This window comes from Struthio camelus, chromosome 14 (assembly GCF_040807025.1).
Source record: "Struthio camelus isolate bStrCam1 chromosome 14, bStrCam1.hap1, whole genome shotgun sequence".
Lineage (NCBI taxonomy): Eukaryota > Metazoa > Chordata > Aves > Struthioniformes > Struthionidae > Struthio > Struthio camelus.
Window position 1 is genome coordinate 21,170,245 of NC_090955.1, and position 22,856 is coordinate 21,193,100.

At 36.0% G+C, this 22,856-nt stretch overlaps 1 protein-coding gene and 1 long non-coding RNA gene across 21 annotated transcripts in view; one reads left to right on the forward strand and one right to left on the reverse strand.

The window, feature by feature from the left end:
* The window catches only part of LOC138060931 (uncharacterized), an 87,923-nt gene that overhangs the window by 42,365 nt on the left and 22,702 nt on the right, over nt 1–22,856 (forward strand). The window lies entirely within an intron of this gene.
* The window catches only part of ATP2B2 (ATPase plasma membrane Ca2+ transporting 2), a 430,065-nt gene that overhangs the window by 4,147 nt on the left and 403,062 nt on the right, over nt 1–22,856 (reverse strand). For 14 of the 20 annotated variants that reach the window (XM_068906748.1, XM_068906742.1, XM_068906746.1 and 11 more), the window contains 2 exons: nt 20,612–20,719; nt 16,381–16,563 (listed from right to left, as the gene is read on the reverse strand). In XM_068906748.1, the coding sequence (XP_068762849.1) occupies nt 16,381–16,563; nt 20,612–20,719 (291 nt within the window). Of the gene's footprint in view, nt 1–3,984; nt 4,041–9,726; nt 9,899–16,380; nt 16,564–20,611; nt 20,720–22,856 lie in introns of all 20 variants that reach the window. The other 6 variants (XM_068906757.1, XM_068906754.1, XM_068906753.1 and 3 more) reach the window with 2 other exon arrangements.

Sequence of the window (22,856 nt, forward strand, 5' to 3'; positions counted from 1 at the left end):
AAAAAAGTCACAGTTACCACATGAACAGAGATAACTTGCACACAACAACTACACTTGGAAGCCTGGATAATGTGAACATAGTATTGTTGAACCAACTTTCATTTTTCCTTCATGCATATGTGAGGTAAACACTCGAGTATAGACCCACTGTTCTAGCCATTTAACTTTTTAATATATATATAGAACATGTAATAAAAATAACATTGATTTGGGGGTTGAATTGAATTACATTGTTAAACAGCAAGCTTTTCCATTTTCTGTGTCTCAGTTGTAATACTGTTTGTTAGATTAAATCCTGAAAGTGACACAAGTTATGCCATATATGCAGTCTGTAAACTAAGTCAGCTAACTTATGCCAGGATAAATGTAATGTCTTTAACTACCTGACAATAAGAACATAGGTGAAAATAAACTACAAGGCTGAGCCCATTAGACTGTCAGTGACAGTGCCAAGTTGCTTTCCCAGGTAGGAAATGAGAGGAGTGGATTGAGGGGCTTTGCAGAGAGGGGACAATTAGTGCTCTGTGGTTGGGCAAAGGGAGGGGTGCTGTCTGTCTCCCAGAGACCTGTGAGCTCTGCAAAGAAGTGAAGGGTTGTGCTACATGTTAATAGTGAGAAAAACGTAACTTTCTTGGGGGGGGGGGTGCGGATTGGATGGGGGGCAGAGAGGAAAAAACAGAATGGCAAAAATGTGATCTGTTGGCAAATGTTTTATGACTAAACATGAGTTCTATCCTTCTACTTCCATGTAGTTTATGAATGAATTTTTAGCTTTTCTTGGGGAGGGGGGAGCAAAACACAGGCAGAGGCAGAAAAGGTGCAAGCAGCCATTGTGAAAGCTTTTCCACACACATTTAAATGGTTTGGTGGTAGGTATGTGTATTGTTTTACATGTGAATATGCTGCAAGTTACTGTTTGGCCTAATACACCACTAAGCTTTGAAGCTTTAATTCTTTTAATTGGCAGACTGAATTTTAGTAATGGAATGGCTCACAGCGTTACATCTATGGGATCTAGCTGATCCTATGCTTGGAGCTGTCCAAGTTTTACAGCGTTTCAGCAGATTTGAGAAAGAAACTGAATGGCGCTTTGTTATCTTTGACTTTTGTCCTTGGTTATGTTTGCTAACTATGAGTATTCCTCATCTTTCAAAAATCCTAGTAGCAGAAGGGAGTCATGCCATCTTCAAATATATGGCCTTCAGTCAGTCCAATTACCCGCCCTGGTCTTTGTAATTACACTTTATAACAGCAGAGCACAGTACAAAAAGCAGATTCACATGACTGCTTATTTTAGAAATACAAGGAACAGGGCGGTATAGAATCCCAAGACCAGGTCTTGGGATACTAGAAGAGTCTAAGATCTCAGTAGGGTGGCAGACGTGCAAGAGAAGGATAGAAAAAGTAAATTTTATGCGATATGATCCTATAGTGTAGCTAACACCTGTTTGACATAGCACTTAAGAGTTACAAACCAGGGCTTTATCTGAGCAGAATCTCTTAATTGTGCTGTGGTATGTGATGGTTTTTGTACAGTGAACAGACAGACTGGGATAAGAGATTCTTTTGCATTACTGAAGATGAGATTTGAGCTCTATTTGAAGAGAAGAGCTGACATACTAATTCTCTTATTATGTAGGCCCCTTCTATCTTGTATTCTAAAATGCAAAACTGAATAGTCTAAACAATGAAAAAATAATGTTTCTCAAGGTAATCTTTAAAACGTGTTACTAGATTGCCCTATTTTCAATCAGGGAATTTTTTTTTATAACTTGCTTACATTATAATATAGGCTGATACACTGGTACTTTTTCTAAAAAGCTAACTTTTTTCTGCTATCTAAATAAAAGTAACAGTCATCTTATAATTCAGTTGCAGCTGTTTACTGTATCTTATCTACTAGAATAAAATACTTTCATTCTCTTGAATACAGCCCCTTATTGCACAGACAGAGGTTCTATTCTGTCAGCTGGATTTTTTCTGTTAATGTAAGTTAAAATTTTATTTAAATAAGGCGGCTTCCAATTTCATATCAGTCTTGAACAGATTCTGTAGAGTTTTTCAGTGCAAATAAAGCTTTTTTTGAGGTCACACAAACCTGTATTTAAGCCAGTATTTAAGCTAAAGGAGCAACCAAGTTCCACAGCAAGGAAAACTACCACTGAAGTCACTGGGAATTCTACTTAAGCTAGATTACAGTAGACTCAGAAAGGGATACAACAGGGTAAACACAGATTTTAAATGTCCTAAAGACTATCTACCCAAATTGCATTTAATACCAAGATTTAGAGTCTAACGTACATTTAATACCAAGCTTTTAGTCAGTCTACAGCACGCTTCTTACATAGCTTAGGGAAAACTGTAGCGTTAGGTTAGTTTTTGAAAACCATTTCTGAAAACCTGCTTACCATGACCTGAATCTAGCGCCCTCCGGCGTTACTGCTTGAACTAATGACCCGCTGAAAGAAAAATGCTACACTAGCATCTTTTGCTTGGCCTAAATGTGTTTACACAGCAGGCTGAAGGTGCAATTGCAGAATGCACAATCAGCTAGCAGTTGTGTCACTTTGTGTGAAGATCCTTGGCAAAGTTTTGGTATGGACTGTTTGAGTCTTGCAGGAGACTTTAGATCTTACTGGCATAATTTCTACTTGTTCTTCATAATGCGTCTTCTGTGTGATTTTTACTCAAAATATTAGCTTAAACCTAGCTTAGATATGCTGATTTCGGGAGTAGTTCATCTTCTGAATGCAGCATGGTGATACAAGGACCAAATCTGGGCAAGTCCCTAAGGCTGAGAAAACATAAATATAGGTAACTTTCTAATAAATGTTCTTCGCTAAGGAGCTGTAGAAGTCCACCTTCTTTCCTAAAAAACTCTCTACAATTTCAGGGTTGCATATTTGTTTTCCATTAACTTTTCCCTTAAAGTAGAAACTCCCTCCTGTACTGTAAATTCTGCAGATTTAGCTTGGCATCTCGGTAGGAGACATTTATATTTTAGTATTCTGCCTCATTCAGTGACAGAATTTCTGCGTTACAATGTAATTCAAAATCTTGTTAATAGTCTATCGGCCAATCTTTTGCTTACAGGAAAAAAAACTTGCTTCTTTTGTTATGCTTTTGGAAACATAAATGTAGAAGGTCCACCAACTGCAAAGGTGGCATTTTAATGTATATAAAATAACACTACTCGAACTAAGCTGAAAATAAATTGTTTGCTTAGTAACATAGCCTAACAGTAATAAATTATTTTAATATATGCTTAAACTTAATTTGAAGTAACAGGTAGTGTAAAAATGTTTAGCGGCTCTGCTGAAACAAAGCCCAGGTAGCGTGATTACTTTTTTGAAGATAAAATCAGGCTATTGAACTTCATATAATGTTGCTATACCTGTACAGCATGTAAAGCAGGGACATACCCATGATGGATAGAACCTAGTAAGTGTTGGTTTATTAGGAAATACGTGGAGTTCATGTAATGAGATTTCCTTATGATACTGACAATGCCAAGGGAAGACAAACAGTGTGATACAGTTTCCTTTTCTCACAGTAATGGAGACAACAGAAAAAATGAACTGCTTTTAAACAGAAGACTGTGGGGACAACACTTCAGGACATTTTTGACATGGCTATAAGTTTCCACTTCTTTCTTCTCTGTAGCTGTAACAGAAAAAACTCTTCAGTTGCATCCCACCTTGAAAGTTAGATTTATTATACTGCATCAGGCAACAAAAATAAAAGAAATAGAATTTTAGATATAATTATAAATTTTTCCCCATCAGAAGAAGAAGATGAAGTTCAGAATCTCACCCCTAAGTACAACAATCTAGGCAAAATACACAAGGCCTCTTTAGGATCAACAGCAGTATTATGGTTGGTAGTGTGTGGGCTTATACTCGAATGTTTACCTGGCTTCTTTTAAGCCAAGTATCTTGAGTTTGGTTCACATTCATTTCAGGCTCAAGGTTAAAGACTCACAACCTCTTTTTATTTCACTCTCTCCTGCTGAACCCTTTTGTCCAATGTTCTCTAGCCCTCTGGGAAAACAAACACATTTAATATTCAGACAGTAGAGAGTAGGGCACTGCAAAAGCAAATAAGTTCAATACTGAAAGATCAGTAAGGTGATTAGTATAAAATTGTAAACAAGAGGTCAATTTTGCAAAGAGATGCCAACTCTTATGTGTATCTGATACTATTCTATATCAAGACTATCCGTGCAAATGTAAGAGAGTTTAGTCAAATACTAAAGTATATATAAAGCTTTAAAATAGAAGGCATATCTTCAGTATACTTGTTACAGTCTATTTTTGAATCCTCACAGTTTTAGGTGAGTTATATGCTATTACCTGTAATATGCTATTAACAGGTATCCACAGGAGGAGATACTATATTGTGTTGGAGTCACCTTTAAATGCTGCGACTAATATGTTCTGCATTGTATGAGATAGTAGTTGAGCAAATTCAAAGATAAAGAAACAATAAATTTCAGAAAAATAAGATTTCTAGGTTCCTGCTGACTGAGCCAGATACATAACATTATCTGTGCTACTCCTGCATAAAAATAATTGTATTATTTTTCAGCATCTAGTAAGGGATGCTGAAATTCAAACTACATTTAGCAAGGGGAGAACAGAATACCTACATCTATTGTGAAATACTCTGGCCCAATTCTGATTTCACATGGCTCTTATTCCGCTGAATTTTAGACCATGAGATCAGAAGTGTATGCAGAGCGTGCAGTTTCCATAGCGTTTCTTCTTTAACTGATTTTAGGGTTGTTACAAAACTATGGAGCCCAACATTTTTCTATCAGATTTGGCAAAGCCTAGATATTTTATTATATAACTCTTCTAAAGAAATTATGTCTACCTTAGGAGTCAAAATCTTATTGCCATGCTGCATCTCCAGCTGAGGATTTGGTTTTATATTTAAACTTTAAACCTAGTTAGCTTCTGTAAAGGGAAGATATACAGAATTTGGTTTTGATCTTACATATCCCAGTATGATTCTGAAATCCGTGGGAACCTCTAAGCTTTAGAATGATATCTCTGCTCCAATACCAGCCGACAGTTTAAAGATGTTCCCAAATGAGGCAACATTTATAAACACACTTTTAGATGTGGATTTCGTTTAAAGTCAAATTCTGCTTGTTCAGTTTCCTTGAGTGACAGTTAAATCACACTGTTACAGAAAACAATCGACAACTTCAATAAGACTGCTATTCCCACTTGACTTGGTCCATGATCCAAAGGCAGATCAATACTGGACAGTAATCTTTACCTTAGCATTTATTAAATTAGAATATGGTTTTGGACTTTTTAAGAAGCTTGTTCCCATTTTACGTCATGAGTGTAAACACAGAAAATTTGATCCAAACTTAAGATTTTATCTTATGTTTTAATTGTAAAGGCTGTGCAGCTGAATGATGATTACATTTATAGAAAAATAAATATGTAAGGAATCTGTAAGACCAAAAGCTTCTAAACAGTAAATAGTTTTTCTTTATATGAGTCTGATTATAATGTAGAATAGATAACAAATAATGCTTTATTTAAAACTATTTATTAGAAAATAAAGATACCGTGGTATTCACTAGAACTAAGCTTGCTGGATGTCTTAACGTTACAGTTTCTGACATAAATTGCATAATCATGCCACTGCGCCACTCAGAGGCGAATGTTCCATACGGAAGGCTGCTATCTACAAAAGGTAATTCCTTCACCAGTGTGATCAATTTCAGCTATTTATGAATTAGAAAAGGAAAAAAAGCTGTCTTTGTATGAGAATTAGCCCCATTTTGGACCATAGCAACCCCACTCCCCCCCAAAAGTGAAACTTGACCAAAATACAGCCTTAAGAGATGGCTTGAGGTGCTGTGTTCTTCTTTTGCTTGAAAGCAATAAAGAATACGTCAGAGAGCTGTGTGATGGAAAAACACTGAATATTTTGTGATCGTTTGTTAAGATTTGAATTGGCAGTTAGAAATTTTAGATTTGCCATTGCCTCTCTTTTCTGCATCATCTTTACAGTGGCTTGTTAACTGATTCAGTGAAATATTCACCTCCAAAAATCTCCGACAAAAATGACTGACTGCAATATAACAGAAAAAGCAACTTGCAGATACAGGAACTACTGCAGATTTATGATTTGGGAGGTTGTTTTCTGTGGGAGGTGAGGGTGGGAGTTTGTAATTTTTCCTACGCTTTAGAGTATTTTTAAATTACAACCTTTGAGGAAAGAACGGGCTTTTTTGGTAAGAGACTTGCAGTTTCCACATGTCTCCATTTAGGAATGGCATTAGTTATAAGAATGGGGGGAAAGAGGAACAGCAAGTACAAAGGAATATTAAATATGCGTCTTGCTAGGAAAATTTGAAACTATGTTCTCTTGGAAGGCTTACCTACTCATAGCATAAGCAACATTTGAGAACTGGATATAAATAGATTAGGATAAAGAATAACTTGTTTACTTTGTGTACAGTTAGATCTACTTTCTCATCATCTACTTAATTCTGTGATCTCACCAAGGCTTTAAACATAGACTTAATTTTAAGCACAATCTAGCCTTCCGTTTTACTACCTCTGAGCTTCTGAAGTAAAAAAGATGCTCTGTTGCCCCACTGGAGCCAATTTTGTTTTCCCAGTATAGAAAGAAGTACATATAAAATAGATATTCTTAAATTTCAAAATGTTATTTTAAATCCACAAAAACTGGTAAGGAGCTCAGGGAGAGCCTGATGTCTAAAACCACTTTTAACCCTGTAGTGTAACAGGGTGTAACAGGTTTCCAGTGATAAGAAATTGTGTGCGTGTCTGTGTACATACATGCATACAATAAAAGCAAAACTTGAGAACATGGCCAAAACTATACTGCATCTAGTGCCTTATTTTTCCCATGTTTTCATCTGCAGTAGCTTTATATGTGCATATTTAATGTGCATTTAAATAATTTTTCTATATTATGTTTTTTTAAATCAGAGTATATAAAATGCCTAGTTTCCATTTGCAGAAACCTATATGAATTTTTTTTAAAGTGGCAAGGTTTTTCAAGAGAGAGAGAAGAGACTCATAATACGAACTTTATTGTTATCCATTAATGCTGACATCCTGAAATGTGTAATTTGGTATTGGCTAACACACTATGACAGCTAATCAGTAGCAGCATAACTGGGGAAACTGTAGTACTCTAATAAGTATTTCTTAAGCATGCACTAACCTTCAGTGTAATTATTAAAAAATTCATAAATTAGAAGAATGTTTTCATGTCTTGATGAACCAAACATTAGACTACTCTTTCCCCAGGATGATAGAACAAAAGTATATTTTTTTATTTCAAATTGTTACTGTCAATTCACAGAAGTTGGTAAAGAACAACAACCTGAAGTAGCCTACTTAATTTTCAAAGAAATAATATACAAATCACCTTTATAAATAATTAAAAAAATATGAAACACTCAAATTAAGACTTCCAAGCCTGTCAGATTTAGGTAGTCCAGTATGGACTGAAAACACAAGTTATTCCCTCCAAGGTGGTGTATAGTTTTGGGCCGGCCAGCTGTTTGTGTTGCATTTGTTTGTTTTCCTTGTTATAGGCTGCCGAGATGTCACAGTAAACTACTACAAGTGCTTTGTGAACTCAGGCTTGCACGTTCTTGTTGACATAGCCTATCATTGCCTAATTTGGGCACCCAGAATGACACCTGAAATATCCTGATTGTTGGAATGTGCATTTTCATACTTCTGAAAATGAACCCTCTCTACAATATCTTGTATTGGGCCCTCTCAAGTACTGTGCCCTTCTGTCCTTGGAATATCCTTTAAGGCAACCGTATCTATGGTTTTTCCCTTGAAACGCCTCATAATATATCTGCGTATGCAGTACTCCTCCCCCCCTCCCCCCCTCCCCCCCCAGATTCCTGAAGACAGGAATGGCTTCAAAATCTGAGCAGTTATTCCAATCATTCCCCCTTGTCCCCAAAGGAGGAAAGTAATGATTTGGGGTTTAATTTACTCTGAGCAACTATGAGGCAAGAAGTCAGTTCTGTCCCACTACATACATGTTAAGCAAGGAGCTGAAAGTAGAACTAAATGTGAATTTTGCAACTCAGATTTTCATGGAAAATGCCAGTTCACAAAAACATACCCCATTTCTATGATGTTTGAATTGGGAAGAGTTTTTTGGGTTCTGGAAGAGATCTCAAACAGGAGCTAATTTTCTTGTGAAAACAAGATGAATAATTACCTGCAAGTGCCCAGTTTTAAAAAATAAAAACAAAATATTTTTTTTTCAATATGGAACTGAGGTAACTGGGGCACTGAGTAATCAGAAGCAGGTTACAGCGCCTGTGGCACAGTAGTGGCACTCTGCTCTCTGTCTTTGCTTCTCATGCTGCTGCACTGAAATGGCTGACAGTTTTTGAGAAAAAGCAGGCCAAATTTCCACCAAGACAAGACAGAAAAAGATGCAGATTTTCTCTAGAGTGCAGCTGCTTATGGAACCTTAATGGTACCTTCAGGTTCTGAGAAAAAGTAAAGTTGCTATTTTGACTTTTAAAACTAATAACAGATTTCTAAAATTTCATACGCTTGATGTGGAAATACTGGAAGTGATTACACACCAATGGAATGGAAAGGCTTCCTTTTTTTTCAGGAGGTCTGGAATTTTTTTTCTCTTTCTCATCTGCCAGAACCTGACTTGCTGACTGCTTGGCCTAACCTTTCACTAAAAATTGAATGAAGAATGGATTGCGTTATTTTGTAAAGTAACACACTTGTAAAGTGAGTTCCATAAATTTAAATGTTATTTTAATGCTGGCTATAAAACAAAATGGCTATATTTATAGTACCAGAAAAATACAAATAGAAACATAAAAGTTAGATCTGGAAGAATCTTCCTGGGCCACTGAATCCATTTCACTGTTAGTGAAGCAGCCCCTTCTAAGCCCTTTCATAATTTTTTCTTTTGCTTCAGTAACTCTTCACTAGATGCTTCACTTTCATCTAGAAGGAGTTTCAGGATTTATGTTTAGAAACCCACTACTTTTTGCTAAAATAAATTTATTTGTTGCCATATTTATTTTGTTGTGTCAACATTGTCCTCTAACTTGTCTAAGTTCCCTCATTCCTTAAATGCTTACCTCCCACTGGATTTACAGATATCAGTTCTGTTCTTTCATCATTCGTGTAAACCTTCATTCTTTACCCTTGCCATCACAACTTAGATCCTCTATTTCCTTATTCATTCCTAATAACTCTTCTCTGTACCTGTGCCACTCTGAATACATCTTTCTTGAACATGAGTGACCTATATTGCATAGAGTATTCCAGATGGAATGTTCTTTTATCTGACAAGCTATATTTTTGCTTAATAAAAGTTTTTGGTAGAATTATTTACAGTATGTATTTTATAAGTAATAGAAAGTATATCCAATGAGATTAGGAAAATAGGACACAGAAACCTCAAACAAAATCAGAATTTCCATACACTGAATAAAGAATGACGAGAAATTCCTGCCCTAATAGGAAGTTAACAGAACTTGCAATGAATAACGGAGAGTATCTACTGTACACAAAGTAATACAGCTGTTAGCTGTGTCTGGGTATGTGTCAGTTAATAAACATAACAGGACAAAATGGAAAAGGGCAAAGTAGCTCAGTCTCAAATGACTGCTACATAAGTTGGCATCTCTGTAGATCTGATGCATTAAGAATACACACTCACGCCCAGCCGCAGCAGCAGATGTGCTGGTAGGAGAGGAAAGAGCATTGGATAACGATACGTGACTAGGGCTAGAAATATTGGTTACATCCTGGGTCTGGCTTGTGACGGAGGACTGTCTCCTTAGAGCTCCCTGAAAGGAAGTGCCACTCTTGAAAGTATTGACTACTTCGATCTGTAATGGAGGAAAGAATGAGACAAGTTGCTTAAAGTATGGATACAGTTGCACAACTGACAGGAATAATAATGAAAAACAATAAATCAACCGTGCATACAGTTTTACTTCAATTGAAAGAAATACTTCAAGTGTTCCTTTTAATGTCTTAAATATGAAATGGTCCAAATGAAACAGCTCCATGGGAGGCAGTGGAGCTGCATCAGTTTAAACAATTATAGGTTTTAAAATAGAATCTTTAAAATTTAATTCTTTTTATAGCAATAAAGTAAATACAACTGGAATACTTGACTTAGCTAATCTCAATTTTTTTTCCCTACTGAGAATACAATTACTTTGCTATTGATCTCTAGGTGTTCTTCTAGGGGGAGCAAAATTCAGTCACTTAACTGGAATTAAAGAAAAAAAAACTTTAGAATACTCGAAACAAGATTCCTTTTTTGTTTACAAAAAACAGGCTTCTCAGTATAGTAGCTTGATAAAATAGCGTTCCGCTAAATTAAGCATAGTGACAATGATACCTGTCTTTTATAAGTACAGCATAGAAAAGATTAATATTTTAATCTTTGTATACAAAGCACTTAAAAATTACACAGAAAATGATGACCTGGTTTGAATATCGCAGTAAATCACATTACCATTTTCTACTTGTTGTTTTTCTATGCATATTTTATCTGCTGTTTGTTAAATCTGTTTGGAATACCTTCATGAGTACTTTAATCATGACCTCAGAAGAGGAGCTAAAGAAAGAGCTGAGTATTTCAAGACTTTCTTTGCCACCAATGTAACCCAATAAAATCCGTGCTGCCAGAGAATGGCAGTAGATGATAGCAAAGAGTGAATATAAGCTATAAATCTCAACACACCAAAATGTCGTCTGTGTTACATAAGAACAACTACAACATGACAAGCAGTAGCGGCGTCCATTAGAAGAATATTCCTAACCACTTATTTGAAGCCCACGGTTCCCATATTTGTGTTCTTGCAACCCAGGTTTCTGAAGAGAGACTGCCTGTGAGGTGGCTGGGAGAAAGTAAAATGGTGTTCTTAACAAAACAGCACAAACCTTGGTGCAAGCGCTCCTAAATTTTCCAAGTTGAAAGCATTACAGTAACTAGCTAATGTTTTCTACTGCGCGAAGAAAACTAATGTTTTCTTAGGACGAAATGAATTCATATGGCTTCATCTTTAATAGACTCATCCCCTTCCATTATGTTAGTCTTTAGAGATCACTGTTTAACACAATTTTCCTTCATGCTTTTATGGAAATAGTCATATCAAAGACAGCTGTAAAAGGGATTAAAGGTTACTAGTATAAAGTTATCACACTATGCACTGAATTTTCACTATACAAACATGGAACAGCTCATTTGTTCACTGACCCATTGTTTCCCAATATGCATCATGGATACAATGTGTATTTAATGGGCACATTAATAGATGTACAGTATTAAGCAGTCATCACAACATTTGGCAGCTTTGCTCTCAGTGTTTTCTGCAGGAGACTTATTTTGGATTACATCTCCAATATCACAGTTAAAAAAAATAAAATATTGGGTGACTCAGCACGTGGAATAGGAGTACAAGTGCATCATTAGCTAAGGTGTACACTGGCATCTAGAAGAGAATATAGCTCAAACCGTTGGTTACATATAAAGGCATGTTAAATACTCACCTGAAATATTCACTGTACAAAAGTAGAATTAAATACAGATCTCGGGTTTTCATGATCTGACACAGGTGATAGAGCACTCTTCAAAAGAGAACATTCAAAACAAGATTTTAAGGACTCTTACTGAGAACATAAAGTGCATATCACTGCGGAAGACACAGATGGTAAATACTAAGCCAAAGGATATCTTTAGATGTACAAAATGCCTTTCTAATAAACTGAAAGGAAAAACCCTAATACAAGTAATAGGAGAAAGACAAGGGAAGATCTGTATTTAATAATATCTCCAGAGAACAAGAATTACAGTTGTGTAATTTACTCTTTCTCCTGAAGAAAGTAACTACAGATCTTCTTTGACAGAATCTATAGGGTAAGGATGAATAGCTTTTCAGAATCCAAAAGGCTGAACATATATGGCTGTCTTCAGCCTGAAGTCAAGAAACAGGAAGAGAAGAATTTGGTCCAGCAGTTTATCTTCCAAAACGGGAAAAGAAAGAAAGGGAGTTGCTCCAAATAAATAAATAAATAATGCACTTTAAATTAAGATACTTTTGTCATTACAAAATAATAAGTTTTGCTGGAACAATTCAAGTTGCTAAAAAAGAGAAAGTAAAGGTCATTTTGATTAAGAGAAAAAATAATGTTCTGTATTTGTAGTTTATTTGTATGGTTGGAATTTTTCACTCTCTTTCATCTTTTTGTATTTTTTGTATTTTCTATACTGTGGAAAATCTGCATTTTCAGGGGTGCACAATTAATAAAAATATTAGTGATTAACAGCTTAAAAAAACCTGATCTTATCCCTGTAAAATAGCCCTGGCAGGACAGGTATGTCAAAACTCTTCTTCCTTTGCTTAACAAGGAACAGATTTTCAGCAAGCTTTTAACTTGCCATTCCTTTTAGCAGGTCCCAGGTATCATTCAGCTAAGCTGCATTTTTTTTTTTTTTTTTTTTTTTAAGAACAAGAACGATTTTGCATTGTTCTGTCACTGAATAATAGCTTGCTTTACTTTATTCTATATGAAATAGAATAGTTCTACTTAATGCTGAACCATCGCAATAGTTTCTGTATGAAATACTATATAGAATGCCATAAAAGGAGGTGCTCCCTTTTTATCTAGTTTCAAAATCACTTGCCAAGAGTGACTTTCATTGCTGTGGTGTTTGCCTTGGTTCAAGGAGAAAATCTACAATGCAGAAAGGAAAAGAAAGAAAACGTACTAGAGCACCTGTACTTATATTTGAATATGTAAAGGGGAATCTGCTTTTTTCAGTAGCAGTTTCTAGAAATTTAAAATTTTGAAACTTTTAAAAATGCACAGAGGCTTTTCTATAGCAATTAATATGGCACCTGTGCATGTCACAGCTTTCTGCTTTTATCGTCAAAGCACTTCTAATTTTAAGGGAGTTTTTAGGTAGCTTTTTTCCCCCTTAAGCAGATAAAGCAAACTTTGAAGTAGAGGGAAGAATCAGGCCCGGTGTTGTGAAAGCCTGACAAAGAGTTTGAGAAGTTTTCAAATCTTCACACTTCACAGTTTTCATGTTTTTCCATACTCAAATGTGAGGTAACTAAAGTTTTCATTATACACGTAAGGGACAACATGATTTTCTGTTGTTACTTAAGTTATGCAGTTTGTGTAAAGGTGAACTGGTTTAACTTTTCAAAGACTGTTAGCTCTGCCAAGGCGGTGTGATAAGTCCAGTTTCAACCTTTTCTTTCCTTAAGAATTAAGAATTCGTGAGAACTGTAACAGATGCTTGGAAAACAATTCCAAAAAACAGCAGAGGTGAAAAGGTCCTGGCTTCTATGGAATTTGAGACCACCTTTATATTTTATGATACAAGTAGCATAAAATATAGCTAGGATGAGATATTTGTGAAATCTCACATGCTACTAGTCTGCTGAGAGGTATCCAGTAAGGAAACTGCATCCATTTAGAGAAGGCATGAAGTATATTTATAAGGCAACAAAATAGCTAAATGAATACAAGCAGACAAAAAAAAGAGAAAGTAAATCAGAATTACATAGCCGGTCTCCTTGACCTAGTTGTATGAATTTTTCATGCAGTTTTTTTTTTTAAAAGTAAATTCATGCAAGTGCGGCATGAAATAGAGGTGTCTCAAGATTTCAGTATGAGGAATCAGTGGTTGGAAATCCTTTCCTTGGTGCCAAGTCTGAATGCCCTGTTTTAAGAGAGAGAGCAAAAGAGAAAGAAGTATCTGCAAAGAAATATACTACAGAAAGAAATATACTGCAAAGTTTCTGTCAGTTTGGATGATTTCTTATTGCAGTGATACAAGTGATATCTGTCAGTTACCTGAAAAAAACTATTGTAGATTCTTTAGAGCCTTTTTAGGGGTGAAGGCTTTTGTTGAGTTCTGTGGCTATCTGTCTAGTAATGATCAAATAGAAAATAAAAAAGATTATATATAATCTAAAATACAGCTTAAGTGTGTGATGGTGGAAACTGGTCTTGTCCAGACTTGAATGATCAGTCTAGTCAAGAGTGAGTCTATAGTTTATTCCTAATCTTACTGTCATCCTCTTATACATATAAAGTGAGGGGATGCTCTACCTTCTTCTTCTGCATCTCCAGAAGTGCATTAGACATCAGAGGATTCTTGTAAATCCTCCAGCTCCCCAAGGATGCTACAGACATCCTCATCTTCTTCCATCAACTCTTCTTTAGATGGCTTCCTGAGAAATGTAGTACAAGTGTATGAATTCATTTGGATGGGCCACAACACAGAGCGCATCAAAATGCACTCAACTCAAGGTCCATCCAAGAATGGATCTAATTTGACCTGCACATAGGTTCAGCAGTCTCCAGTGGACATCTTGTAATTGCATTTTGAACTTACGAATCTGTTGGCCCATTTCCTTTTTTCATTATCATGCCACGGATGTGAAATGGATGTAAAAATCAAGGTCACTGAATAAACAAAATGAGGGGGGAAAAAAATCACAGAGGCCTCTTAGCAAGAAAGGAAACAATATATCCTACCAGAAATATTTCTAAACTAAGAGTAGAAAGGAAACTAAGAAGATAAATGTTAGCAAAGAAACATAATTAATGTTCATTTTGTTTTAAATAGTATAAAAGAATAATAATTTATCTGTGAATTAAGTGGACAAAGATATATAGAAGAACTAAAAGCTACCTATGAGACTAGAAAAAGAACTGAAAGGCTGTAATTTGCTTTTTTGTTCTTGTAGTTGTTTACACTCACCACAACCAGAAAGACATCCTGACAGAAATGCCAACAGACAATACTCCTCCTACAGCCATGAGGAAGAAAAGAATGCACGTTTAGGTGTCATCTCTCCGTAATGGTAACCATTACCCGGGCACCTGTTTGTCCCCTTTATATTGAGAGGAATTGTGACAATTTGAATTTTCTCTACTGATGAGTGCTCCTGACTGAATAGATTCAAGACACAAAACCCCAAAGCTGAAAATCCGTATTTAATTACTTACCTCAGAACTTTGGGACTATACCCAAACCTTTAATATCTCTAACAGCAGTCTCCACCTTCTTTCCTTTTTTCTCTGCTGTGGTGCACTAAAGAGAGCTAACTGTCCTAGTTTCTGCTGCTTCCCCTCCTTTTTTTTCTAAAATGCACGTCTGTATCTCTTTCTCCAGAAAAAATGTACTGATTTGTAGATGGAAAATGGGAGAAAGTACTGTACATCTCAGATTAAGCCAAAAATCTCAAACACAAAATCTTCTGTGATAGAAATGTTCTTTAAAAGATCTTTAAAGAGAAGGGGAGAGTTTTCTGATTATTTACTACTTTTTCATTTAAGCAAGCAAAACATTCACAGAACCATCTGATATCAGGGGGAGTACATATCTGTCTTCTAAAGCTGCAGTCTTCTGCAAGCTGGCTCAAATACTTTATGTTATAAAGACTAATGTGCTATAAAACATGCTGCTTCACTGCAATTGAAAAAGGCAAAATGGTTCAAAATAATTCATTTTTAACACCATAGGACAAATTTTACTGAATAGTCTAAAATATACCAAATTTAATACAATGATTCAGTTCATGTATCTCACTCATCTGAATTCTTTCATTTTCCTTCAAAAATACTGTGGATTTTTGTATTTAGAAGAAGTTATAAAGAAAAGGCATTTGTAACAGATCATCTGTAGCAGCCAACAAATACATTTCAATATTTCATGGATGCTTAGGCCCTTACTACTAAAAATAATTCCAGGACCACATTTTTTCATGACATTATAGGAAAGGCAATAAATTCCTTCCAATCATGATATACATATGGTAGAGACAAAACAGACAAGAATTTTTTTTTTTAAACGATACTTTACCCTTAAGATGTTGCCCAGCATTTTAAGCTATTCTGTTAATGCAGAATTGGAAGCAAAAATGTATTTTTGACGAAACAGAATGGTATGTTTTAAAAAGCATTCATAACATTGTGCTAGCCATTGTGACAGCTAAAATTTTTCAAGTGGCACCCTTCTAACAGCTATCATCCCTGAAGTAGAAAAATGGATGTCCATTCACAATGGTGTGCAAAACAAAGTATTATCATTTTTTGCATATTTTCATTTTATAACATTTTCACTTTATCTCTCATGCTATACACGCATGCTTTTTTCTTTTTTAAGTTCACCTATTTTATTACGCCCTGGGTTCCTCATGTGAAAATGTTACTATTAACAAGTACCGTATTTCCCCCACACAGACTCCCTCTGTGGCTTTCCTTGTGACATTATCTTGTTTGACCAAAGATTAAGTATATTTTTTCTAGACCTTGTGGGCCTTTACTTTTAGCGTACCTGGGTTTGGATTCTGTTGAGCCCTCTGAACCAGAGAATTTGTCCACGTCGAAGTTCTCTCTCTGCATGATCAATTTCTTCAACATCTTCATTGAGCTCTTCTTCAGGGACTTCCTCTTTTTCAGTGAGCCGCCCTGCCTCCTTTAAAAACTTTAGCCTACTTGTTGGGATGGTTGCAATGACCTGAAAATTATATTATTAAAAATGCTGAAAACATAAGCCTCATTCAATAACAACAGTATAACAATCTGCTAATTACAAAAAAGCCCTGATGTTTTAGGGAGACTCATAATCTTTCTGGAAAGCTAAGCTAAGATTTTATTCGTAACAGCGCTTTATATTTATTCTACTCCATTTTAGACCAAGGCATCTTACATAGTTCTTACTATGTAAATAATCAGCATTACTTGCATCAGTACACCACACTGATAATACACAGCTGTGGAGCAAGTTTCAGGCTGGCAAGAAGCGTCATCTTTCCTCAAAAACTAGAGGGAGGATGTAGGTTTGTGAATGTAGTTATTTAAAAGAAACTAAACTAAAGCGGGATTGATACTCCAGTGACTCGACATTTAGAGTTTAGGGATTCCTAGTGACTGATAACAGTTGAGTATCTGTTAATGTGAGCTGAAAATTAGTTGCCTCTCATCCATATTAATCTTCTAACACTGTGCTGGTTCGTGTATTCCTTTGATTCAGCAAATTAAAATGCTCTTTCCAGCACTGATCATAAATGAGGCTTCTAGAGCTGGGGGTTTGAACATCTCCCTGCTGGGCTTTTTGTAAGTCTGTCACTTACTCTGTGTCCTTAGTACTGATATATTCTGGGTAACTCAGTCCTTCTCCCTATTCTTCTTGGCCACCAAAATGCTCCTTGGAAGTAATTAATACAGATGGCTGATAATCTTAAAAATTTGCAAATACTATAATTAGACTGTTATAACACAATTATTTTAAATACATTTCAATAAGTATTGCCCTCTTGGGCAGTCATTTGCTCTTTGTTCTGATTTCTTTTGTCAGCTTGAACAGAAATATGAACACCTGGCTATTTAAACAAGATGTCACCTGGAAAGCTAAACATTTTGAATGCTTGAAAAAAAATCTCCTACAGAGTTAACTATTAGACCCATTTAGCATTTAAGTGCAGCAATTTTATTGATTCTTGTTTCAGCAGTTAAGTGATCAGATCTCTGAAGCCCAAGTGCATGCAAAATGGAGCCAGCTGAAACAGGAAGGCTTTTTTGCAGATATGACATTACTACTGTAGGACATTTGAAACTGAGGAAAGGCTGCTAGTCTGTTGGATGAAGCTATTATCAACTTTGTGATAATGTTTCCTTGGAGATCCATCTTCTGGGTCCATCTTCTTTCGTATGAAACCCTAAGTCTAGGTGCTCATTTTTGCAGCCCTCTTGGCACTGACATTGTCCAGCCCACATAATCCACAGCAAAGGCTAAGCTAAGTAATTCTGAAAATCAGAGCATCAAAGTCACTCCAGCTAAGCAGACTGACTGTATAGAAGCTTTTAAATTTAAAAAAAAAAAAAAAAAAAAAAAGAAGAAGAAGAATTTTTCCAATTTCCTCACTGCTAATAAATGTTTTTAAAGCTTTGGGTTTTAAAACATGATGTGAACTTGGAAAATTAATGAGATTGATGTGATGTCAGCAAAGACAGAACAGGAGAAAAGAGAAAGGGTGTTAGTCCTTGAAATACTTACTGGAACAGCTTCAGCTTCTCAGCTTTCAAAAAATGAAAATATCAACATTCTACTGAAAGAGTCTACTTAAAATTGTTTGTATAATATCTTATGAAACTGATCTGGATGATGTGCTTGCAAGACAGTATGTATAAAAACAAGCAATCCCATATTTGATAGTGATTCTGCATGATGGCACGTACCTCTTATTCATGACCTCTCTCAGCCAGGCTGACACATTCTGCCCTAATTCTTTTCTTAGGCTGTTTAGGTGTTTGGAGGGGGGGAGTTGTTTTGTTCCCCCTCCCACCCCCCATCTGCAGACCCCTAACACAGAACAGGTAATGGCAGACTCAATAGACTGGGTGTAGACCGAAAAACTAAATGTTATTCCTAGCAAAGCTATCAAACGAAGACCACGGTTTTCAAAAGAGATGAATAAGTTAGGGAACATAACTTGAAATACTTCTGAAGTGCTGAGGGCCACCTTTTGGAAATCCGTGTCCCTCAAAGCACCTCAAATGGGCTTTCCAGAAATTGATTACACCTTAAATTACTTTTGAAAGTGCTGACTTAAACATCTGAACTTGAAAAACATCTAAACATCTAAAACATCTAAATCTTAATTGAGTGTAGTAGATCACAAGACGAGCAGATACAGGAGACTGTGATAAAGGAAAGGGTTAACATATTTGTTTTGTGCTGAACTAGAAAAATTAATCAGAGCAGGAGAGAAAAGGCTAAGAAGAGAAGTGCCTGTTCTGAAGAAAAAGTGTCTCTTACTGTAGCACTAGAGGAGTAGCATTCTACTAGGTAGAATATGCATCCTTTTTTTCTCTATAATCCCTTCACAGAAAGTTGTGCCCTTTGCAGTGATTAAATCATTCAGTTATTCCAATACTAGCTTTAATTAAATGACTAGGCATTTACAATAATATCTGTAACTGTGCCCACCTTTAAATTGAAAACAGATACTGATACTGTAGTTAGCCTTCAAAGTTAATGTAATAACCACATACAACAAAATTTAAATAGTACACTGAGCAAAGGTCATGGAAAATTCATCAAAGTTGAAAGATCTAATAAAATTCACGGGTTTTTCTCCCTTTCCCTGCTTCCCGAAGGTGGTATTTTCCAATTTGCAGGGGAAAAAAAAAATCTTTTCTTTCCAGGAGCTATCAAACTGACTTTAGGTTTTCCCCAGCAACTGACATAACTCAAATCCTGTCTTGGGGTGATAACTACATAGTGGTGGTTTCCAGCAACACGTACATAAAAGTTGTTACACAGAGCTTATTCCTTTAAAAAAATCTGTAGCCCAGCTGTCCAAAAGGGTTTCCCACTTAATTTTTTTCAAAGGGGCCGGGGGGGGGGGGGGGCGGGAGGGGGAGAAACAGGTTTGAAAGCTAGCATCTATTCATTATAATTCTTTTGGAATCATTTAATTATTCCAATTGCAATTGAAAATTTCTTGCCTGTTTCTTCACAGTGGCAAACTAGTTGGTCTGTATGCATGTTTGCCTCTGCGAAACAAAATATTAACCTCAGATTTTTTTTTACTATGTCAGGCAGCATCAACTTAAAGCCATTAAAATGCATTCACAGATGAAAAATAAACATTATTATTACTTTTGCAATATGGGGTTGGACATTCAAGGGTAATGTAGTGTTTTAAGAATACTTTGAGTTGTATCTGTACTGTTACTTCCAGACAACAATTACAAAACTGATTTTTCTTTTAAGTACTTTTTTCATCTATATTTAATTTCATATTAGCTAATGGTGGCAAAGGTTTTAGCAGAATTTACAAATGACACCTGGATTAAACTGCACCTTTATGTATCTATCCTAGGAAAAAAGTATTTTTCTTTCACCCCCTCTTCCATCCTTGACAGACAGAAATAGGCGCATGGGAGATCAGATTCACGATTTAATATACGCTCAGGTGTATACTATAAAGGCACAGGAGATGACAATATTTCCTAGTCCTATGTCAGTAACAAGGCTAGCATGAATTGAGAAGACCAGCATTTTCAGCAAGGAAATGAGTGGGTGGACTTAGAAATGGAACTTGTTTTCACTTTCAGAAATTCACCATGGCAGAACATACACACGCTACATTGGGAACTCAGTTGCAGGAAAGTTTATAGTGCATTTGCCCTCATAATTTTTTTTTTTTTTTTTTTTTTTTTATACACTAGAGGACTAGGGTGTGAATCAAATGCCTTTCACACATAAGCCTAACTCAGGAAGACTTTGGTGACAGCGCGCCCTGCTTAGGGAAAGAAAAGATATGAAAATTAACAAAAATCAAAAGGAACAATGGGATAAATTATCTTTACTGCTATCTATTGCTGAAGTACTTAGAGAACTACCTTTATGTGTGCCAAACATGACATTTTGAGAGATCAAGGAAACAGTATACTAGGATTATGAAAAATATTTGTGTGACTGTTTGCAAAATCAGATCTTAAGATCATTTCATAAAAATAGAAGAGAAGAAATCTGCACATTCCTGAATAATGCTTACCTGACCCCATACAAGTTCTCCTAATCCAATAAATACACACCACATCCACTGGTCAAGCTGCAGGGGAGAACAGCTAAACGGTTTTCCTCCAAACTGGACAATTACTATCTACAAAGAAAAGCAGAGACAAAGTGAGGTAAATATTAGGTGGGGGGAGGGACCCTTCCAGTGATATTTTACCTGAGATTTACTTTCTCTTTCTACACATTACAGCCCTGCCTGTTTGATTCCAACATACTTTACTAGTAGAATTGTCAAGCATGTTATTAACCATCTACTGTTTAGCGGATTGATTGTAAAGATCACCCAAAGCCAGAATACCATCTCATGTTCCAAATTTGTCAGTTGACGCTAAGTGGTACTAAGACAAGTTAACAGCAGTCTATCAAAAGTACGTTTTGAAAGCCTCAGAAGCTCAGTCACTGAAAATCAAAACACGCACACTTGCGCACTCTGAATTAAAGGTCAAAAGTGAGTATTATTTCATTTTATATAGAAAATAGCCATACTTAGTTCAGACTAAGGCTTCCTTAGCCTCATATCTAACAGCAGTCACATATGAATGCCCAGGAAGAAAGAAAACAGGACTGCCCCAAAATACTTTCCCAGCATCTGAGCATTCCTCAGCTAGGGGATTTACTGAGCTTGATATAGTTGATTTTGGAATGTCCATTGCACACTTCTGTTACCTGTGTTGTCATGCATAAATTGCCAAAATGTAGTCCTTTTTGAGAAAGAAGATGGAAAAACCACACCCCAAAAGCATGTATTTGTACCTTGCAGAAGGGATAACCAATACATACAGCCAATTTTATAAGCCTGGTTAGACTGAGCTGGTTTTGCTAACTGAAAGTCAGCTTTTACTGATGTTTTTTATTACCAGTGCTGCTGCAGAACCAGCAGCCTGAAATCACAGGCCAGATATTTAAATAGTTAAAGGCTGCAAAATGGAAGTTAAAAATTTTTAATTGTCCAGTCTAAAATATGAAATGATACTAATGTATGAAATGGTTGCCGTCCTATGTGAATAAACAAACACAAACTATGAACACAGACTTATTCTATGTGAAGTGCAAGTATAAGAAGAAAGGTGACAGAGGATGGAAGGCTATGGATAGGAAGTGGAAAAATGACTGGAGACAGTAAGGAAAAAGGAGACCAAACAAAAATCTGTGTCTACGATGTTAAGAAAGACTAAAAGAAAGATATTACAACTCCACATTGAATTTAGAAATGCTAGATAAGATACGTTTTAATCCATCTACCTCCACTGTAAAGATCTTTCTTACTCTGAAAACAGAGAAGGGACTGAAAAATAAGAGAAAGATACTGTTTGTCTGAGGATAGGAGTAGTAACTATCCTTTGATTTATCAAGCTGCTGAAGCTTTTGCAGAAGCACTGTCTGATCCTTATTAAGCACGTACTATAATAGGCTCCTTGTTTTTACTTTGAAAATTTGGCCACTTTGCTGCCAGCTTTTACTTCTTGGGGGGTGAGGGAGGGAATTCGGGGAGGACGGTTAATTTGAGCTATTGCACTCAAGCGATGAAATGCAAAGCCAGTTAGTATGCACTTCATAGAAAGTGTAGTAAAAATACAGGGAAGTAAAAAGGTTTTAAACAGGAAGTAAAAATAAGACTGTACTTGCCTCTAACACTTCCGTAAACTCACACATCCATCCAACTATGCCAAACTCCCACAAGTAATCACCTTTCTTTGGAAGAAGATGCTTGGCTTACACAACCAGCTACCATAACACATAGTCAAAATAGAAAATACTATTCTGAGATGCTTCAGCATGCAACATTATGCCAAGTTTTATTTCCACAATGTAATAAACAAAGTGGAAAAATTAATGGAAAGAATAACCTTTTATTGTCCCAAGAAAAATGTCCTGGCTTTAAAAAAGACACTGAAGAACAAATAGGACTTAGTACAGACTAAGTACTCTTATCCTGCAGTTTCCTTTTTGCTTCACTGACAGACTGCAAACCTAGTCATTTGGACTATGAACTGAAATTAATACTTCAGCTACTAGGAAAACAAGGGTAGAAGGAGTGGGTAAAATCAGCAGCTGATTCAGAATTATGACTAGCCAGCTGGATGGCACTTTTCCTTCAGCCAAATAGCTGAGTGCTGTCATGCCTAGAACAGGAAAAAAAAAAAAAATCCTCTAACACTTCCCATGACAAAAAAAATTCAGAGATGATTGTGAATTTTTCAGGCATCTGCTAGAGGCATTCT